Source organism: Heloderma suspectum, chromosome 5 (genome assembly GCF_057233095.1).
Source record: "Heloderma suspectum isolate Gila_16-S chromosome 5, 16-S_ref, whole genome shotgun sequence".
In the NCBI taxonomy this organism is placed as follows: Eukaryota; Metazoa; Chordata; class Lepidosauria; order Squamata; family Helodermatidae; genus Heloderma; species Heloderma suspectum.
In genome coordinates, this window is record NC_139462.1 from 62,600,875 (window position 1) to 62,622,339 (window position 21,465).

Genomic DNA, 21,465 nt, shown 5'->3' on the forward strand with positions numbered 1-21,465 from the left:
TGCTATTTTGTGACATTTTAGTTGGCCTAACCAAAGTATTCCCTTGCTGTGGATTTTGGAAAGTTTCTGTAGAGTAACTTTCCTCTTACTGCTCCTCTTGTCACTGATATAGCAACCATACTTTTAAACTTTACAAATGTAATTAGGGAAAACACCATTTCGCTGCTGGGCAGGAGGAGAAAAGCCTTTTTCCTAATTCCAGGCACATGCACACGACAGGCAACGATAGCTCTATAATAATGCCTCAAAGTCTCCGAAACATTGTCTGTCTGTCTGTCTGTATTTCTGACATTTCTATACCGCCCAATAGCCAACACTCTCTGGGTGGTTCACAAATAAATAGCCACAGGAGACTCTTAAGACTATATATTAAAAAAGAGAAGAAATTGAGCAGAAAATATAGAAGAAATGAGAACATTTGCTACCACATGCCTGTCCACTCTCCAGAGCATCAATGGTCACTAGTGGTAGAACAGGTGCCATGTGTGGTGAAATTCTGGCTTTCAGGATATCCAGTATATCCAGATTCCTGAGAATTCATGTGTGTTCTTTTTTTAATGGCAGACGCTTCCCAGAGCAGACTGGCCCTATTCATCCTGGACTTGTGTCTAAGATGCTTCTTGTTGTAAGTGGTTAATTGTTTATTATTTTTATATTATGCATGTATTTTAGTTGTGTTTTTATAAATTTTGTGTAAACCACTTAGACACTGTATATTACACAGTACATTAAGTATTATAAATAAACATATGTAATATAAATAAGAGAGATAAGTAACCATTAAGAGTTGGGGATTACATATATTTGACACCCACCCATATAAAAGTTCATGAAAATGGTTTTTCCAGGTTTAAAGAGGCTATGTCCCCAACTTTGGGGAAATCTAGATCTATTTTTACTCAAGTTAAACATCTACAATGTGCATTTTTTCTTTTTTGATGTATTTTCCCCATCAAGGTAAGGGGCTTTCAGTTCAACTCTGAAATAAAATCTGGGATTTGAGATGTTTCTACTTGTAGATGAACTACAAAAGTATACCAAGTTTCATATTTCTATCTTGTCTGAACAATGGTTAGAATTAAATTATGATAAACCTCAATTAGCATTGTTTCACATTCTGTCAATCAACCTTCCTTTAGTCAAAAATCCTGAGCACAAAAGTACTTTTAAAGAAGCAAGCCATAAGAAAATAAAACGTTAAAAACTCACCTCATTCCCACCTACAGCTTTGGTTAAAATCACTGCTGAAGATACAGGAGGTGGCATACAGCCTACTGTCTGCAAACTAAGGGAGAAAAACGAACCCATAAATACAAATGTAATATTCATTCCATTTAATCACCAAACAACCCACAGAGGAGAGTGGACACAATTACACGCTAATTCAGAAGCTATGAATGCAAACGTCCTTTATTTAGTGACTAGAATACAGAAATGCAAGGAGAATCCCCTTGCACAGATAATAAATATCAGCTGGGGTACGGCTACCCTTGAAAGACCAGGTCTGCAGCTTGGGGGTCATCTTAGACTCCCAGCTGTCCATGGAGGCTCAGGTGTCAGCTGTGAACTGAACAGCGCTGTACCAACTCCATCTGATACGGCGGCTGCGCCCCTACCTTCCCGACCATCTGCTCCCATTGGTAGTACATGCCCTGGTCTCCTCTTGTTTAGACTACTGTAATGCGCTCTACGTGGGGTTACCCTTGAAGATGGTTCGGAAGCTGCAGCTGGTACAGAATGTGGCGGCTCGCCTGATTCAAAGCAGCCGCTGGCATGATCACATCACTCCAGTGCTAAAGAAGCTGCACTGGTTGCCAGTTGTTTTCCAGGCCAAATTCAAGGTGCAGGTTTTGACCTTTAAAACCCTATACGGTTCCGGCCCAGCCTATCTCAAGGACCGCCTCCAGCAACACCAGATAGGCCACTCAACAAGATCAGCCCCGGATGGCCTTCTCTCTGTCCCATCAGCCAGGACAGCTAGGCTGGTGAGGGAGAGGGCCTCCTCTGTGGTGGCCCCCACTCTGTGGAACTCCCTCCCTAGGGAACTCTGCCATGCCCCCTCTTTAATGAGCTTCCGCCGTGCATTAAAAACATGGTTGTTCAGGCAGGCATTTGGGGTGGCTTAGGGTAATTTTAGAAACGTGATGTTTTTAATGTTGAATTTTATTGTTTTGAACTGTTATTGTTGTACATCGCCCAGAGTGGCTGGGTGACCAGCCAGATGGGCGATTAATAAATTTAATAAAAAAATAAAAAGTTCTCTCAGTCAAGTCTGAGATATTTCCACATTCTTTTTTACAATCATGCATGCACAGATCCCTGATCTTGAAAATCCTTGCAGGCTCAATACACAAGGTATTGTGTATTGGACTCAATACTATCAGGGCTTCTGCATTCACAAGTGAGGGAAACTGTGTATGTCCAGAAGTGCCTACATGCTACATTCACAAATGAAGTGAATGAAGCTTGGATTGCAGTGAACAAGAGGCTCTGGACAGGGATATCTCAGAATTGGCCACTTCTTTATCTGAAGACCGAAGTATCTTCTTAAAGGAAGACTACATGATCCTCTAATACTGCCTTCACCAACCTGGCACTCTCCAGATGTGTTAGACTGCAACTCCCACAATGCCCAGCCAGTATGACTAATGCCCATGGTGGCTGAGAATTATGAGAGTTGCAGTCCAACTCATCTGAAGGGCACAAGTTTGGGAAAGGCTGCTCTAATAAGTCAGTTTGCAACAGTTCACAGGCCTAACAATAATGCAGATGGATTACTCATTCCTTTCCGGATGTATACCGATGCATGAGTGGCTCACAGAAGTAATCCGGTGCAAAAAAAATGAATAGGAGAAGAAGCTCAGAGTGTTATAAAGGTTTTATTTTTCTTCTCAACTGAGACTTTCTTTTTTCTTCTTTTCTTTTTTTTACACAAACCCCTGCAGGGGGATGGGGTGGAATTTTGGGATGAAAATGGGTAGGGGGAGGTTTAACCCCTCCTTTCCTGGGGTGGGGTGGCCCCAATCCAAATCAGGATTGCGTGCACTTACATGAAGGTAAATAAAAGTGTCATGCGTGGCTCCACTATGCATGATTAGGCTAATGTTTAGTTTTGGCCCTGAGAGAATTCTGAAGGGGATTTAGGGGAGGGGACATAGCTCAGCAATTGAGCATATGCTTTGCATATAAAAGGTCCAGTAGTTCAATCCCTGACATCTCCAATGTAAAAAGATCAGGTAGCAGGTGATGTGAAAAACCTCTGCCTGAGACCCTGGAGAGATGCTGCCAGTCAGCGTAGGCAACATTGTGCTAGATGGATACATGGTCTGGTCTGATATAAGGCAGCTTCCTATGTTCCATCCTGCCTTAGCCTCCATCCACAACATGGCGGTAACACAGACCAGGGATGCAGAACCTCTTTCAGCCCAGGAGTCGAATTCCGTTTCAAAGAAGCACTTGGGGCCGCATTCCAGTGGTGGGTGGGGCCGAAGGCAAAAGGGGCAGGGGCAAAAAATACCAGCATAGTTTAGCTTAAAGCTCATACTGCCTGTAGTTAAGCCTTAATCCCCTGGCTCTGAGGTACTGCGCCCCTTAGAGATTTGTTATAAGGCTTACTGAATTGATGGAAATGAAGTACTCTGAACACTCAGAAAGATTTTATTTATTTATTTATTGCATTTATACCCCGCCTTTTTACCTCTTGCAAGGAACCCAAGGCGGCTTACATTATCCTCCTCCTCTCCATTTTATCCTCACAACAACAACCCTGTGAGGTGGGTTGGGCTGAGAGTCTGCGACTGACCCAAAGTCACCCAGTGAGCTTCCATGGCCGAGTGCGGACTAGAACCCGGATCTCCCAACTCCCAGTCCAGCACTCTAAAGAAATCGCAATCAGAACACAATTGACAGGACAAAGGGATTGAATCATGAGAGCTTCATCACAGAAAAAAGATTGTTCATTATAATCGTATACAATAATAGTCTGATATCAGTGAACTCTAGTCCATCTCACTATGTCTGTGGTAAAGAAAATATATCCAGAGTTGCAAAGAGGAGGCCAGGAAATAAAAAGGATGAAGTTTTACAATTATTTCAGAAGTAAATAATCAAAGTTCTTGCATTTAGCAACCTACAAACAGACTACTCTGTATCGAAAGTATGTTTTGACAGCCTGTAACTAAGGAGGCACCTGTCACTGGCCAAAACAAAAACAGTTGATACAGTATTTTCTCATTTTGCAGGGTAAATTAAGGTTGAGGAAGTGACACCTTATTTTTCTCTATTGAAAAACCATCCAAGCAACATCAGTGGAAGAAACTGTGTAAATATTCCACAGATCATGTTTGCTTTGCTATGCTATTTTGTTTGTTCTGGTAAGCTGTTTAAAATAGCTTACGAGAATCCATCACTTCACTTTGCACAGTGTGTGTATGTGTGTGTGTATGCTTTGCTCTTGTAGACACTTACACACAACCATCAGCTGCATTTGAACTCTAATCCTGAAACAAAGTGCATGGGATACAACTGTGTTTAAATGAATAGGCCCTTTTACCCAATCAGGGTGCAAAAGAACCTGCACCTTCTTTGCTGTTTCTGCTTAACTTTCCCTTCAGCAATTCCTAAAGTCACCAAACAGCTATTTATCTTAAAAAAATAATAACGGAACAATAATTTGGCTTTGGGAGCTGCTGTAGAGAAAAACCCATAGCTATTCATACCTTTCTTTTGTACGTGTCTGCTAACTTGGGATAATATGATATAACCTTGCGTACTAGCAGGAAGACAGTGACTTATTATATGTGCACAAGATTCTTGAAGAGGTGAGGCCTACCACGTATGTACTTCAGCCTTGCCTTCCTGGCTGGTAAAAGCTGGTAGGGGAGGTAGGTAAGGAGAGTGGTAAATGCAACCCTGTGTGAAGATGTGGTACCACTGAGCCTAGAAGTGGCAGTGGCAAGACCATTACTGAAAAAGCCTTCCCCGAATCCCACTATATTAGATAATTTCCGGGCAGTCTTTGAGATTCAAATTTTGGGTGCAGTGTTTGAGTGCCTCTTAACTCCAGGATGTTAGTTTTTTTTGATGAAGCAGATTATCTAGATCTATTTCAATCTGTTTTCAGGCCTGGTTACATGACTGAAACAGTTTTTGTGCCTTGGTTGATGACCTATGTCGGGAATTATACAGGGGGAATGTGTCCCTGTTGGTTCTGCTGGACCTCTCAGCAGCTCTCAGTGCCATCGAACATCGTATCCTTCTGCATTGCCTAACCACAATGGGGCTTAGGGGCACTGTTTTACAGTGGCTCAGGTCCTTCCTGGAGGCTGATTGTAGAAGGTGATGCTGGCAACTCCTGTTCAGCATCTTGGCCTACGGTGTCCCACAGGGTTCTATTCTGTCCCCAACCACTGACCTGGTTCGCACATAACAACCCAGAGTATGGGTTGAATATAGGTTGCCATTAAGTTGTGGGACATGGTTGAATCATGGGTTGTTATGTGTTGAGTTGAATTCACAACCCAACAACAAACCATGGTTTCTTTTCCTAGGTTGTTCGTGGTTAACAACCAATAGTTAAACCATAATGACAACCCACAATTCAACGACAACCCAAGATTTTTATTTATAATTATTATTACATTTATATCCCACCTTTCTTCCATCATGGAACTCAAGGTGGCTACACGTGGTTCCCAGGTATCCCCTCCAATCACTGACAAGACCCAAACCTGCTTAGCTTCAGCAAGGTGGCTGCCTCATGTGCCTTCAGAACTCTGGGTTGCCGTTATGTGCGAACCAGGCCCCTTTTTAAGATCTACACACAAAACCACCAAAAGAGCCTGTCAAGGGATTTGGGGTACAATGCCATCAATTTCTGATGTCATCCAACTCTCCCTAACCTTGCCATCCCATTTGAGGAAGTTGCTGAGATCCTGAATCAGTACTTGAGATTGAAAATAGACTGGATTTTCTTTTTTTGTAATGACTGAAATGTAATCCAGACAAAACAGAAATGTTCATAGTCTGTGGATCAGAAAATGGGAGTTCAATCTGTTTTAGTCAGGGTAGCAGTCCCCTTGAAGAATCAGGGCCAGAGTTTGGAAGTACTGGACTCATATCTGAGCCACGGTGCATTTGCAGAGTTTGGCTCGTGTGCCAATTGTGTTCTTTCTCTCAGATTTTGCCATGGCGACACATGCTCTAGTCACTTCTCACTTGGAATATTGCTATGCATTCTACATAGGACTGCTTTTGAAGATTGTTCAGAGACTGCACTTGGTCAGACTGCAGCAGCCAGACTGAAGACTACCAGTCAATTTCTAAGCCCAATTCAAAATGCTCATTTTGACCTTTAAAAGCCTTGAACAGCTTAGGGCCAGCATACTGAAGGGTCACATACTTCAATACAAACCTGCCTGGGCATTTACATCTAAAGAGGAGGCTCTCCCTCTGTGTTCTGCCAATGTCAGACGTGCATTAGGCAGGAACACAAGGGAGGGCCTTTTCAATGGACACACTTAGACTTTGAAATCCACCCGCTCTTCAATGGCCTTCCATCGGTGGGGAGGAAACTATTCTTTTGGGGGTGCCTTTTGACCTATCTTGCTGATTTTAATAGGATGTTTTAGATTTCTGTTGCCTCTAGATATGGTTAATACTGCTTTTCTTTTTAGTGCTGTGTATTTCTTTGGTGTGTTATTTTCATGATGTAATTTTTAATATGTTTTCATTTGTATTTTGATTAATTTTATTTTTATTGTTAGCTGTCCGGAGCAATTTTCTGTTGGAAAGGAAAGATATAAATGTACTAAATACATAGGGGGGCAGATATATTCCTTAGAGACAATAAAAATACTAGAATAGAATATTTAAATTCTTTCATTGAACAATTTAGTACAATACACTGCAATGGCCCTTGACATTTTTTGTTAATGTTAAATCCTATGCATCTACATTACAATTTTCTGTAGCTCTTCTTGGTCTCTGGAAGCATTTGCATACAAAATAAAATACTGCAACCAAGAACAATTACTATTATGGAGCGGGGAGGGACCTTTTCTTAGTTCAGAATCTGTGAGAGTGAAAAAATAGTTTAAGGTGCTGAGAAATGAATATCTAGCATACTGTATAGAATCTGAAGGTGCTAATTCACATATATTCATACATTTTAGTTTATATTCTATCACTTCTCTTACTTCCATATTCCTTGAAACCTAGAGTAGCAAATTCAATAAGGAAGGCTTGTCAAAAGAGGCATGATCTGTTGAGTAAGTCCCTACATACAAAATTAGCTGCCAAGTCTTTGGATACACAAGACCAAGATTATGAAAGAGTAATTTTTTGCATATTGTTTTTTTCCAACAGCAAGTGTCAAAGCATTACACGGAAAAATCACTTCACTACTACAAAAAAAAATCCAACCTAATGCTACTGAAAGCATATTACTGGAAAAGCAGCTGTAAATATTTCACCCTTTAGATGTTAAAACATACCCTTTTAAAAGCCATTCATTTATAGGTGTGATAGATAACAGCTGAAGAAATAGCCATATTGCTGTTGGGAAGAATACAAGTGTGAAGATCTGGACAAAAAGATGCAATTTCACATGCATCAAAGCACTTGTCAGCTCCTACAAAATAAAAAGAGAAGAAGAGGTTGCAGTTTAGCAGCTGAAGTCAGTTCTATTTTGTATTGTTTAAGTTGGTATCATCATTACATGTCAGGTGCACATAGCTTCAAAAAGCCTGTTCTCCGATTCAGTAAATAACTTCATCTATTTTGATATATGTAGATTTAAAATATCCCATTGCCTAAACGAAGCATAAACTAAAATACCAATGAAGTACAGACTGAAAATGTATTGTATTTATGGCTGTATTTATTATTTATTATTAATTTGTGGTTAAATAATATACTTTACAGAATTATGTACTGAAACATTTAGCCCAAGATTAGTTCAAACAGAAACAGGGACAAAAAGATGAGCTAGCAAACATATTTTTGAAGTGACCGAGCCAATTGCAAAAAAATGACGAATATTTTTTTCATGTGATACAAACCTACTACCCTAAATAAATGTACATCCAAAGCAGCTTTAATTTATGCACATACATGGCTGTTAGCAAGAAGCCACCCGGAGCTCTGTAATGTAGTTTAGTATCCATTTAGCTACATAAGCACTGCTGGACATGAATTCTGTGCCTCAGATTACGATGACATAAATAAGAAGCTGGGAATAAACCTTAATAATAATAATAATAATAATAATAAACTTACACAAACCTAACTGACTAATGATGAGGACACCAGTTAAAGATCCAGTTTTAATACTTAAGACAAATCCTTACAAGAGTTCACCCCACCCCCCCGAGGGGCATGCTACAATACATAATTGTGGGGAAAGCAGGTAAATCTACCAACCATCACATCCTCTCTGCAATAGGCCATCTATATGGACTGGTTGGTCCTATGTCAAGTCATTAACCTCATGTGGAACCAACTTACATGTCTGAACAATGAGGATCAACAGCTCTGAAACCGTGCACTGTTATCACAAAAATCAAAGCCATGTGAACATGATTTTCCTGGAATCAATTTTTATTTGAATCAATGCAATGACATATACCCACTTCAGGATTACAGGTGTAGACTTTTAAAATAACCCAGGAAGATTCTTTCCATTCTAATCTGACACCAAAACATAAGGTTATAAGGACGCAATCCTATGCATGTTTCGACAGAAAAATGTCTTACAACTACCAACTTTCCCCAACCAGCCATGGTGGTTGGGGAATGCTGGGAGTTATAGGACTTATTTCTGTCTAAACATACATAGGACTGCACCCTTAATGCATTAGCAACAATAAAGGACCTTGTGAAAGTCCTTCATATGTGCAAGAATATAATCCACAATATCTCCCCCTCCCCCTGAGAAAGAGACATATCTGCCCTCCTGGAACTACAAATTGGCTGTTGCTGGGACTATGATGTGGCTCCCATTTGTCATTACAAGTATCTTAATACCTGAAAGGTTAGCAACCTGATGCTGGGCCACAGCTCAATAGCTGAGCACATGCTTTGCAGATTTAACCCACAGCATCTCCAAGTAGGGCTGGAAAAAACCCTGCCTGAAACCTGGAAAGCTGTTACCAGTCAGTGTTGACAGTACTGGGCTAGATGGACCAATGAGGCAGTTTCTTATGTTCCATTTTCATTCAGACAACAAGAAGTGATAAAGATAAAAATTCAATTTGCAGTACCTCTGTTTTCAGCGAGAGCCCACTGTTAAAGAATATAGCTGAAACTGCTATATAGGTGATGGTGATTTCTGGTTTCAGGGGTCCTGAAATACAAACACACACAAAAGTAAACTAAGGCAGCTTACCTATATCAATCAGATTTATTTCCATATAGGACTTGCAAGCCTGAATCTTCCTCCTCCACATTCACATGTATGTACATGGCTCCCACTGATGGCTATAAAAAGTTAAAAAAAAAAGAAAGAAGTGCAAGCTTACTGGCTCTCTCTTTTCCCATAGCCAACAGAAGAAAAGCCAAAATACATAAGCAGTCCAGCTCTACTGGAGTGGAGCTAATGCATTCGGGATCAGTATGAAAATGTCAGAGAGATTATTCATTCAATAAACAGATACATACATACACATAAAGGGAGACAGAAAGAAACTAGAAAGTAACAAGGTTTAGAAAAGTAGAAAAACAAAGTCAAGAATAAAACCAGATTCATGATCTAAAGAATAAAAGGCCTTCTTCTAAAAGTGTAGTATCAGACATAAAGAAAGGCCTAGCTCTATCATTACCTCTTGTTAATTACTATAATGTAGTTTCCATGCCGTCCTAATCTATATTTGCAGTAGGAAGAACAGGGGCTTAAATCTGGACAAGAAGTTAAAAGCCAGCTCCTATTGATTTTAACGTTTACAGGGTAATCCTGCAAGTCCAGATTCAGTCAATAATGCAATATCCAATTCACACATAATGAATGAGGGTGGACAGCCTTGCTACAAAGCTGATGGTGATGAAATTCCTGAACTACTGTGCCCTCTTCCATTTAAGAAAGGATGGCTGGATAATGCACATACCTGCAGTTTACAAGAAGTGGAGTGAACAACTGGGATAGATAGAAGTGGGGGGGAAGTGAAAGTCACAAGGGGCTTTTCCACACTTTGACTACTTTCACGGCTATTTCAACTCACATGGGAGCCTGCAAATAAGTCACATAGAGCAAGCACTGGGCATGTCCACTGAATTATTCATCAATAACGTCACATTGTCCAGTAGGTATTCATCACATTCATGCAACAACATTATAGGCAGCACTTTACACTGCAATGGCTCTTGAACTGGGAAAAGAACTGCATTTTCTCAGCAACCACAAATTGTTCTTTGAGTGTTAGAAAATAAAAACTCTAAAAACTCCTTGTGCTTCCTTGAGAGAAATGTTTGGGTTCCCACAATAAGCAAGAAATGTGTATTTCTTGCACTGATTATCTGAAAAGGCGCTGGCACACAAGCTTCTGATCTCTTTTTGTTTCTGGCTTATACACTGAACTGTTCTCTTCCATCCCTTCCTTAAAGTATGTGGATAGAGCTGTTCCCTGAGGTAGTTCCCTTAGCTAGTTTTAGGATGCTTTCAGTTGCTATTCCTTGCAGCATTAACCCAGGAAGTACTGCATGAAGAGGAAGAATTTATAGAGCTACGATCACTGTTTTGGAACCATGGTAACTGCACAATCCATACTGCTCCTGCTGGTCAGTCTGGACTAGAAGCAACTGGCCCAAGATTACCATTGTGACAGTAAATGTGTGGGCTGCAGGTGACTGGTGCTGATTCAGAGCCCCAATAACTCACAAAATAGTATATCTGAGAGCATCCTTAGGAGGGCTACATCACTTAATCAGTTATATTAATCAATTAAGAAATGTTTGATAATCTAAAAAGGTGCCCATTAATCAGCCAGCAGATTTTTTTAATGTCGGTCAATAGAAAATGTGCTGTATCAATCCCATTTCAAGGTAAAATGTACTCCAAGAAAGCCATAAAAACAAATCACTTGGGGGATGGTATTATGCACAATACCATTTGCAAGTAGAAGAAATTACACCTTCACTGAGAACGTTCCTTTTTAAGTAAAACAATGGAGTAGCAAATAAATAATCAGGGTGAATAATATACCCCACAATGTAGAGTATACACCTACAGGAACAGTGCATGGGTGTCTAATAGATCCCAGTTTAGAACATAAAATGTATTGGGCTATTGACACACATGCAACATGATACAGAAGTTACAGAAAACAGTGCAATAATTGGTTTTCAGAACTTGCAACCACAGCACATGCTACATAGGCATCCAATGAACAGCTACCACATTTCACAGCTATATGAGTTGGGCAGACAAAGCAGTTATACGAAGCACATTGTCGCTGCAACTTTCTGCCAGTGCATTAACCACAGCAATGACATCTGCCCCTTTCTCTTAGGGTCAGTAGGCAGGCCTTCCCAGTTCTCAGGCTGCCTCTGGGCATTTACAGGCATTTAAACAGTCAGAGCCTACTATATTTGAAGAAACTACTCTTGGCCACCATTTGATCTTACATTTGGAGGTGTATGTGGAGAAAAGGACCGCAACTCAGTGGCAGAGCACCTGCGTTGCAAGCAGAAGGTCTAGGTTCAATCCCCAGCATCCCCAGGGAGGGCTGGAGAAACTCCTGCCTGAAACCCTGGAGAGCCGCTGCCAGTCAGTGTTGAGAAGAGGGGGCTAGATGGACCAATGGTCTGACTCAGGATAAGGCAGCTCCATATGTGACTATCCAGTTACAGGTGTCTACAGCGCCTTTAATTTTGTTATAATAAAGAAAAATCTCCAGATAGGATTTGTTGTTCAGGATTGCTGCATCTGTATGTGTGGAAGAATTAGAGTACAATACTATAAATGCCTATTCAGAAATAAGCCCTACTGAACTTAATGGGGCTTACTTCCAGATAAGTGGATACAGGACTGCAGCCTCACTGACAATGCTGCTCCGGGCTGCTGTGATTGCAAAGGTGCTCCAGGACTTGACTGAGAATTGCCATTAAGCCTAGCCACCTGCTGAGATGCAGACTGCTTGCAAATATTTGCAAGTGCAGTTGGCATCAACATGATCCCCAAAGAAGAATTAGTAAGTATTGCTCAGCATGAACTCTGCAAATACCCATGATGTATTTTCCAAGCAAAAAATAGTTTTGCTGGTTTTACTGTTGTTTTTTTAAAGTTAATATCAGTTTTTTAAAGGAATTTTGTATGTATGTCAGGTACTTTGATCCCTAAAACTGTTTGTAGCTACATTAAGAAAAATGAGTATTTTGCCTATTATGTATCTAGACAAAATATTGTATTTTCATCCTCTAAGTTAATTTATCACTCACAAGTAATGGAAAGAAAAGGTTCTTGTCTAAGCACCTAGAAACATAAAAAGGTAAAGGTGTCCCCAACCAGTCGTGTCCGACTCTAGGGTGCGGTGCTCATCCCCGTTTCTAAGCCGAAGAGCCAGCGCTGTCCGAAGACGCTTCCGTGGTCATGTGGCTGGCATGACTGAACACCGAGGTGCACGGAACGCTGTTACCTTTCCCGCGGAGGCGGTACCTATTTATCTACTTGCAATTTCTTGCTTTCGAACTGCTAGGTTGGCAGAAAAAACATAACGAGTAACTAAATAATTTAATAACATTTTGTAAGGTCACTTTGACCTCACAAACCCTGTGTGCATGGTTTTTCAGTCATACCAAAAGGGAAAGAATTGACCCCCAAAGATATCAAAGTAAACTCAATGGGTTGGATCCAGGTTTAGTCATACAAAAAGTTTGTTGTTGTTTATTCGGTCAGTTGCTTCCGACTCTTTGTGACTTCATGGACCAACCCACGCCAGAGCTTCCTGTCAGCCGTCGCCACCCCCAGCTCCCCCAAGGTTGAGTCCGTCACCTCCAGAATATCATCCATCCACCTTGCCCTTGGTCGGCCCCTCTTCCTTTTGCCTTCCACTGTCCCTAGCATCAGCATCTTCTCCAGGGTATCCTGTCTTCTCATGATGTGGCCAAAGTACTTCAGTTTTGCCTTTAATATCATTCCATCAAGTGAGCAGTCTGGCTTGATTTCCTGGAGTATGGACTGGTTTGATCTTCTTGCAGTCCAAGGCACTCTCAGAATTTTCCTCCAGCACCACACTTCAAAAGCATCTATCTTCCTTCGCTCAGCCTTCCTTATGGTCCAGCTCTCGCAGCCATAGGTTACGATGGGGAATACCATTGCTTTAATGATGCGGACCTTTGTTGTCAGTGTGATGTCTCTGCTCTTCACTATTTTATCAAGATTTGTCATTGCTCTCCTCCCAAGAAGTAAACGTCTTCTGATTTCCTGGCTGCAGTCAGCATCTGCAGTAATCTTTGTGCCTAGAAAGACAAAGTCTGTCACTGCCTCCACGTTTTCTCCCTCTATTTGCGAGTTATCAATCAAGCTGGTTGCCATAATATTGGTTTTTTTTTAGGTTTAACTGCAACCCAGCTTTTGCACTTTCTTCTTTCACCTTTGTCATGAGGTTCCTCAGCTCCTCCTTGCTTTCAGCCATCAAAGTGGTATCATCTGCATATCTGAGACTGTTAATGTTTCTTCCAGCGATTTTAACTCCAGCCTTGGCTTCATCAAGCCCAGCACGTCACATGATGTGTTCTGCGTACAGGTTGAATAGGTAGGGTGAGAGTATACAGCCCTGCCGTACTCCTTTCCCAATCTTAAGCCAGTCCGTTGTTCTGTGGTCTGTTCTTACTTGGTCGTTATACAGATTCCTCAGGAGGCAGACAAGATGACTTGGTATCCCCATACCACCAAGAACTTGCCACAATTTATGATGATCCACACAGCCAAAGGCTTTAGAATAGTCCATAAAACGGAAATAGATGTTTTTCTGAAACTCCCTGGCTTTCTCCATTATCCAGCGGATATTGGCAATTTGGTCTCTAGTTCCTCTGCCTTTTCTAAACCCAGCTTGTACATCTGGCAATTCTCGTTCCATGAATTGCTGGAGTCTCCCTTGCAAGATCTTGAGCATTACCTTACTGGCATGTGAAATAAGTGCCACCGTTCGATAGTTTGAACATTCTTTGGTGCTTCCCTTTTTTGGTATGGGATATAAGTTGATCTTTTCCAATCTGTTGGCCATTCTTGTGTTTTCCAAATTTGCTGGCATATGGCATGCATCACCTTGACAGCATCATCTTGAAAGATTTTAAACAGTTCAGCTGGGATACCGTCATCTCCTGCTGCCTTGTTATTAGCAATGCTTCTTAAGGCCCATTCAACCTCACTCTTCAGGATGTCTGGCTCTAGCTCACTGACCACACCGTCAAATCTATCCCCGATATTATTATCCTTCCTATACAGACCTTCCATATATTCTTGCCACCTTTTCTTGATCTCTTCTGCTTCTGTTAGGTCCGTGCCATCTTTGTTTTTGATCATACCCATTTTTGCCCGGAATTTACCTCCGATGTTTCTAATTTCCTGGAAGAGGTCTGTTGTCCTTCCTATTCTATTATCCTCTTCCGCTTCCACGCATTGCTTGTTTAAAAATAATTCCTTATCTCTTCTGGCTAACCTCTGGAATTTTGCATTTAATTGGGCATATGTCCCCTATCACTGTTGGCTTTTGCTTTCCTTCTTTCTTGGGCTGCTTCCAGTGTCTCAGCAGACAGCCATCTTGCCTTCTTGGTTTTCTTTTTCTTTGGGATGTTTTTTGTTGCCGCCTCCTGAACAATGTTGCAAACTTCTGTCTCTAGTTCTTCTGGGACCCTATCTACTAAATCTAGTCCCTTAAATCTATTCTTCACCTCCACTGCATATTCATGAGGAATATTAGTGAGCTCATATCTAACTGATCTGTGGGTCTTCCCTATTCTCTGTAGTCTGATTCTAAATTGTGAAATAAGAAGTTCGTGATCTGAACTACAATCAGCTCCAGGTCTTGTTTTTACCAACTGCATAGATGTCCGCCACCTTTGGCTACAAAGGATGTAGTCAATCTGATTTCGGTGTCGACCGTCTGGTGAAGTCCATGTATAAAATCATCTCTTAGGTTGCTGGAAGAGAGTGTTTGTTATGCACAGTGAGTTGTCTTGGCAAAATTCTATCAGCCTATGTCCTGCTTCATTTTGTTCTCCCAGACCATGCTTGCCTGTAATTCCAGGTGTCATTTGACTACCCACCTTAGCATTCCAGTCTCCTGTAATGAAAATAACATCTTTGTTTGGCGTACTATCCAGTAGGTGCTGCAGATCCTCCTAGAACTGATCTACTTCTGCTTCTTCAGCATCTGTGGTTGGGGCGTATATTTGGATCACTGTGATGTTAAATGGCTTACCCTGAATTCGAATTGAGATCATTCTGTCATTTTTTGGATTGTATCCAAGCACGGCTTTAGCCACTTTATTATTAATTATGAAGGCTACTCCATTTCTTCTGTGGTCCTCTTGTCCACAGTAGTAGATCTGGTGGTCATTTGATGTGAAGTGGCCCATTCTAGTCCATTTCAGTTCACTGACACCCAAAATGTCTATATTTAGTCTTGACATCTCCCCAATAACCACATCCAATTTGCCCTGGCTCATAGATCTTACATTCCAGGTTCCTATGGTGTGTCGATCTTTAGAACATCAGATTCGTCGTTCACCACCAGCACCATCGGCTGATAGCCATCCTTTCGGCTTTGAGCTAGCTGCGTCATCACATCTGGGGCTAGTTGAATTTATCCTCTGTTCCTCCCCAGTAGCATTTTCACCATCTTCCGACCTGGGAGTCCAATCTTCCGATGGTATACTGACATATCTCTGGTTGTACTGATCCACTTAGTTTTCATGGCAAGAATACTGGGGCGGGTTGCCGTTTCCTTCCCCAGGGATCGTATTTAGTCTGACCTCTCTGCCATGACCTTCCTGTCTTGGGTGTCCCTTCACGGTTTAGCTCATGACGTCATTGAGGTGCTCAAGCTCCAGCACCACGACAAGGTAACAATCTCCTTTGCTGAAGCATACTAAAAGTAGACCCATGGAAATCAACGGGACTTAAGTTAGTCATGACTAACTTCAATCCCACTGATTTCTACAGGCCTATTCTAAGTATGACTAAGTCTGGATCCAACCCATTGATTTTTCACTACATGGGGGGTGGGGGAAGAGAACACAGCATGGCAATTAACTCATTATAGTTGAGGAATACCTAGAACGTGGAGCTGTAGATAACTGTCCCAAAAGTTTTATTAATATTTTCAGCACTGTCAGGGTACATTTGAACCTATCGACCAACAGTTAACATTATTTAATTGACGTACTTACAAAAAAATTGAAGATGGCAAGCTTAGAAGAGCCATTCCACCATCTCTCAAATAAAAGAGGTAATACCTATTCTAAGATGCTGCATACTACAGCATGCATCTAGAAAAGATAGTTTTTGCTTCTGAACCATGGTTTTTACTCATATGCCAATTTATGTAAATTTAATCGAGTAATCAATTAACTAAAACTCATCTAAGATCTCTTTAACTGGGCAATGGATCTAATCCTTAGCTGACACTATCTTGAGCTTTGTCATTCTAACTTTTTTGTGGATTTTTTCAATAGTATATCTCTTCTTCAATACTAAGCAAAGCATACTCTCATTTCAATGGCTTTACATCTGTGCAAATGAGGAGTGGTTATTCTTCATCAACTCAAGAGAGATATTAACACTTTGTTTCCATTAAAGCTGGACAGACATATGAAGGAAAATGAATCTGTGACAGCCCCGGGAACACAGTTGTAGTTTGTACTGCTGAGCTTGCCTACTCATATCTCCCAAGAACCGGTGTTTTCTCAGTGGTGCAAAGCAGTTTTTCATTACCAAAAATACTGGGACAATGAAAGGCTACTGCTAGTTGCCACATAGCATACTAGCCTTAAGGTAAATTTCTGCCCCATGACAACTTAAAAGCACAGTGTTGGTTGCAGCAGGGGCGGGCAGAAGGTAGATCTTCAGATGCTTTGGCCTTCAATTCCTAGAAGGCCCTGCCAATATGGCTAATATTCAAGAATGCTGCGAGTTGAAGTCTAAAACATTTGGAGAACTACTTTCTGCCCACTCCTAGGTTCCAGCATTTATCAAAACAGGGACAAGCAATAGACGTGAAGCTTAAAAACCCAAGCAGATATCCCCATGTCCAATTTCTGCTTTATCCCAGCCGAAGCAGTCTGTCTAGCACAAAAATAAGTGGGAAAGCATGCTCTTAACTTGCAGGCAGACATACGGAGAAAGTGGTCTCTAAGACATCTATGCTCCACAGTAAACAATGAGTGATTCAAGACTCTAATAATTGTTGTCAAACCTCTAAGAACAGCAAGTGCTCAAGACTGAGTAGCTCTCAAGATTACAGGTGGCAGAAGACAACAGATCCAATAGCAGGAGCCAGGAATTAACAAGCATGGTTCATCAGAGTAAGGTAAAAAGCCAGGCATTCTTACAATAATAAAAAAATATTATTGGCAGCACATTATAGTTTCTTTCTTTGTGGCCATTTCTAAGAAAGAAAAGTTCCTCCATCTCTTCACAACTGTTTCCAGTATCACTACAATTAGCCTGCAGAACCTATTCTAAAAATATTACTAAGTTTGCAATGTTAAGCACACTTACAAGGGAATAATTCCCATTGAACCGAACCCAGTAGGAATTTGTCTCAGGAAGCACACTTAGATGCACTGGAAAGCAAAGAGTATAAGTAGTGACAAAGCCCCCCCCGGTCCAGTTTAAAATTAGCAGTGTTCTCCATTCTCTGCTCTACATATATTCCTCCTTAAGGAAACATTAAGACACCACGCAAGTCAACAAGATCTCCGTAATTATATTCATACCAAAGAAAACAATATATAAAAGTTATTTTGGTTAAACCCTATATTATGTTACCAACTAGTCTTACAAAGACATTTATCAAAATGTGTCACAAGAGAAGGAATATTTTCCAGGCTCTCAGAAACTGGCCACTAAATTAGAAAATGTATGGAGCAAAAAAGCTAAAGCAAATAGTTAAATATGAAGGCCTAGAAAGTTAGGATTCATGCAACTTTAGCAAAAAGACCCATTTACCTTATATCAGTTTCAAAGCCTCTTTGTTTCCTACTACTTTCAAAACAAGTCGGCAGCAGCCCTATGCACATTTACCTGTGAGAGAGTTAGGGGCACTTACTTCCAAGTATACATGCACAGGACCAGGTTGCCCATATTAAGTGATAGGATTTGGCATTAGTACTTGTCCGTAAATGAAGTACTATGACATGCTCATATTTCTAACTCAATGTTTGTTTGTGTATATTGTCTGTATTCTTTTATGTAAATAGCTTTTAAACTTTGTATATTACATTTTAATGTTTTAACTTCTGTAAACTGCCCAGAGAGCTTCAGCTATGGGACAGTATAGATAGATAAATAATGTTTAACGCTATGTTCTGTCACCCGAACAAGAACAGCCTGTTTATTATTTTAGGGTATGCCACAGGCTGGTTAGTATTCAAACCCATAAACTGTTTATATATGACAAATACAGCTTCCTCCTGTGTGTGCAATGAAGATACACTGAAGATATATTATTCCTAATTTAATATGCCATCTGTGTATCTGCAAGTTTTTATAAAAAAATAAAAATAAATTTTTAGTGATGTGTCAAGGGGTTAGCTTCTTTGGAAAAGTAACAAAGTCTGCTCTTCCCTACAATTTGAAGAAAACAAGACTAATACAACTGCTTGCTCACACTGGGGGAACATATGTACATAATTCATGCATTCCAAGTAGTTATCTCCAGAAGAGAAGAGGTAATTATCCCAGATTAAACACAAGTAATTTTCCCAGGTGAAATGGATATATTATCTGGATGTAAGGAAGGCACATTAACACACTCCCAGTTAACAAGGTATTGTTTAAATTTCCCTTTAAATCAGTCCTGAGCTTGTGAAAAAAACTACCTCCAAATATAACAGTATGTTATATCAATTATTACTGGGAGAATTAATGAGGCAGTAGAAAACATACATTTCTAAAGAGGAATAAATACAAGACGTTAACATGAAGCACAATCATGTTCCAGTTCAGGAATTTCTTTTTCCTTATTAATTTACTAGAGTGGCATTAGAACAAGAATTTAGGTACTCGCAATAGTTGTGCCTACATTAATTGCAAAATAATAACTGCGAGTTTGAGGGGGACGTTGTCCTTCCTTGCAATAATTCGGTGTGTGCATTTATGCATTTTTTAAAAGAGGCGACTTTCCCCCTTCAATTTTGGCTGCTGCTGGAACAGACCTTTTTTCTTTTTTTGGCCCAGTCTGCCCTGCCGTTGCTCAGTTGAACCACGCGGAAGTTGGGTCGTCCCGCCCGCTCTGTGTGCAACGTGTCAATCTCACTCCGCTCAGGAGTTTGGAGTCTCGGGACGGTCCGGCCGCCACTGCCGAACCTCTGAATGGCTGCGCTGGCTGGCTGGCTGGCTGAAGGAAAGCAGACGCGCGCTGCGGTCCGCCTGTCCAGCTATCCCAGCTTGCAACAGGCAGATGCTCGGGAAGCAGGATTTCTTAACTGCCGCCACATTGTGGAGGGAAGGGGGGGGGGGAGTCACCGTGTCGTTTTGCAAGAAACGGAGCCCCGTCCCCAGCCCTCGCTGGCTGATTCCCCGAGAGACTGTTGCAACGACAAGACCCCAGCTCCGACCATGAAGCGCCCCCCCGGTTCCTCTTTGTTTGCAAACAAGCGAGCGAAGCATGTGGGGGAGCGGCGTCCCGGGCTGGCGCGCCTGCTCGGGAAGAGGTCTGCGCCCGCCCGTTTCCAGGGGAGGCTCCTGGGCAGACTTACCCCCTTTCACCCCAACGGCCGGCTCCAGCTTGGCCACTGCGATGACCAGGACTATTCCCAGAATGAACCAGTCCTTCCTCAGCCGGTCCAACGTGCCCATGGCGGCGGCGGCGTGCCCGAGAGACTCCCGCGGCGGCGGGCGCCTAGAGAGAGCGGGGCGGCGGGGGAAGAGGAAGGGGGCTGGTCACGACTCCCCTGCGGCGCCTCCCGGAGACTGGCTTTGCAACGTGCCGGCAGCCGCAGCAGGGCGACTTGAACGCTGCTCCCGCCGCCGCCGGTCGCAGGGGCAGCATCCAGCGGCAGGAAAAGTCGTCCGGAAAGCCGCCATCACTACCACGCGTCTGCTAATAGACTCGCACGGGCTCTGCCTTACTGCGGGGAAGCCACAGCAAGGCGCGTGGGGGGGGCAGGGGGGGCCAACGGCCAGAGGGCAGCGCGCGCCTCAGAGCGCGGAGGGCCCGGGCAGCGCGCGAGGCCGGCGGGTCCCCCAAGTCCGCCCGCCCTTCTCTGCGCCTGTGCCAAGCGCCGGGCAGCCTAAGGGGCGGCGGCGAGAAGGGCCCCAGGCGCTCCCCGGGACTGCGCCAGCGTCCGCACGCCGGGCAGGCTGCCGCTCGGGAGCCGCAGCACCCTGAGGCCGCGGGAAGAGCCCTGCCCCGGAGGCCCCCCTAGCCCGGCACCCGCGCTCCCCGCACAGCGGCCCGCCGGACGCCTCTGGGAGGCAGGCCCGCAAGCGGAGCGCGAGGGCCAGCGGCGGCTCTTCTTCCCCGGCGACGGGTCTCTGCAGAGAGCCGGCGGCGGCCTGCGCCAGCGGGCAGAAAGAGGGAAAGGAGTAAATCGCCGGCGCCCCGCGGAGACGGGCAGGGGCTGCGCGCGTCTTCGAGACTTTACGCCCGGTCGCTGACGCGCCGCGTTTGACGTGGGGAGGGCGGGGCCGCGCTTCCAGTTCCAGGCGTGGGACGCGTTTCCCGGGGCCCGGCTCAGGCGAGACGAGAGGGGGCGGGGCGGGGCGGGGCGGGGCGGGGCGGGGCGGGCGCCCAGGTGGCCCGCCTTCTCCGGAGTGAGAGCCTTGGTCCGTCTAGCCCGGTACCGCCCACACTGACTGGCAGCGGCTCTCCAGGGTTTCAGGCAGGATTCCTTCCAAGCCCTGTCTGGACATGCCGGGATCGAACCTGGGGCCTCCTGCTTGTAAAGGGCGCTGTTGCTCTCATGTCCAGCCTGTGTGCTGGCCACTGTGTGAGCAGACTGCTGGACTGGATGGACGCTGGTTTTAAAAACAACTATGGGATGGGCATGGGGGGGGGGACATCACGACATCACTACATCACTACATCACTAACATCATTAACCAGTCACTTTTAGCCTTGCCAGTGTCAGACTCATTCCCAAGCTCCTCCCCAAGGAATGTATTTACATTGTTGCCCTATACATGTCTACTCAGAAGTAAGCCTCGTTCATTTCAGTGGGATTTACTCCAAGGTAATGGGTAGGATTGCAGCCTTGTTTGTTTCAATATATTTACCCTGCTTTTATATTATTTATACCTAAAGTTAG

At 43.1% G+C, this 21,465-nt stretch overlaps 1 protein-coding gene across 6 annotated transcripts in view; it reads right to left on the minus strand.

Annotated features, from left to right (window-relative positions):
• SLC10A7 (solute carrier family 10 member 7) overlaps positions 1-20,257 on the minus strand; it is a 205,653-nt gene extending 185,396 nt beyond the window's left edge. For all 6 annotated transcript variants that reach the window (XR_014792101.1, XM_084856218.1, XM_084856217.1 and 3 more), the window contains exons 1-4: positions 19,915-20,257; positions 9,261-9,343; positions 7,494-7,630; positions 1,210-1,285 (exon numbers count right to left, since the gene is read on the minus strand). Coding sequence is in view for 5 of the 6 variants with exons in the window: in XM_084856218.1 (XP_084712344.1) it covers positions 1,210-1,285; positions 7,494-7,630; positions 9,261-9,343; positions 19,915-20,014 (396 nt within the window). In the remaining variant the exon portion in view is untranslated. The remainder of the gene's footprint in view (positions 1-1,209; positions 1,286-7,493; positions 7,631-9,260; positions 9,344-19,914) is intronic.
• Positions 20,258-21,465: the final 1,208 nt, after the last annotated feature.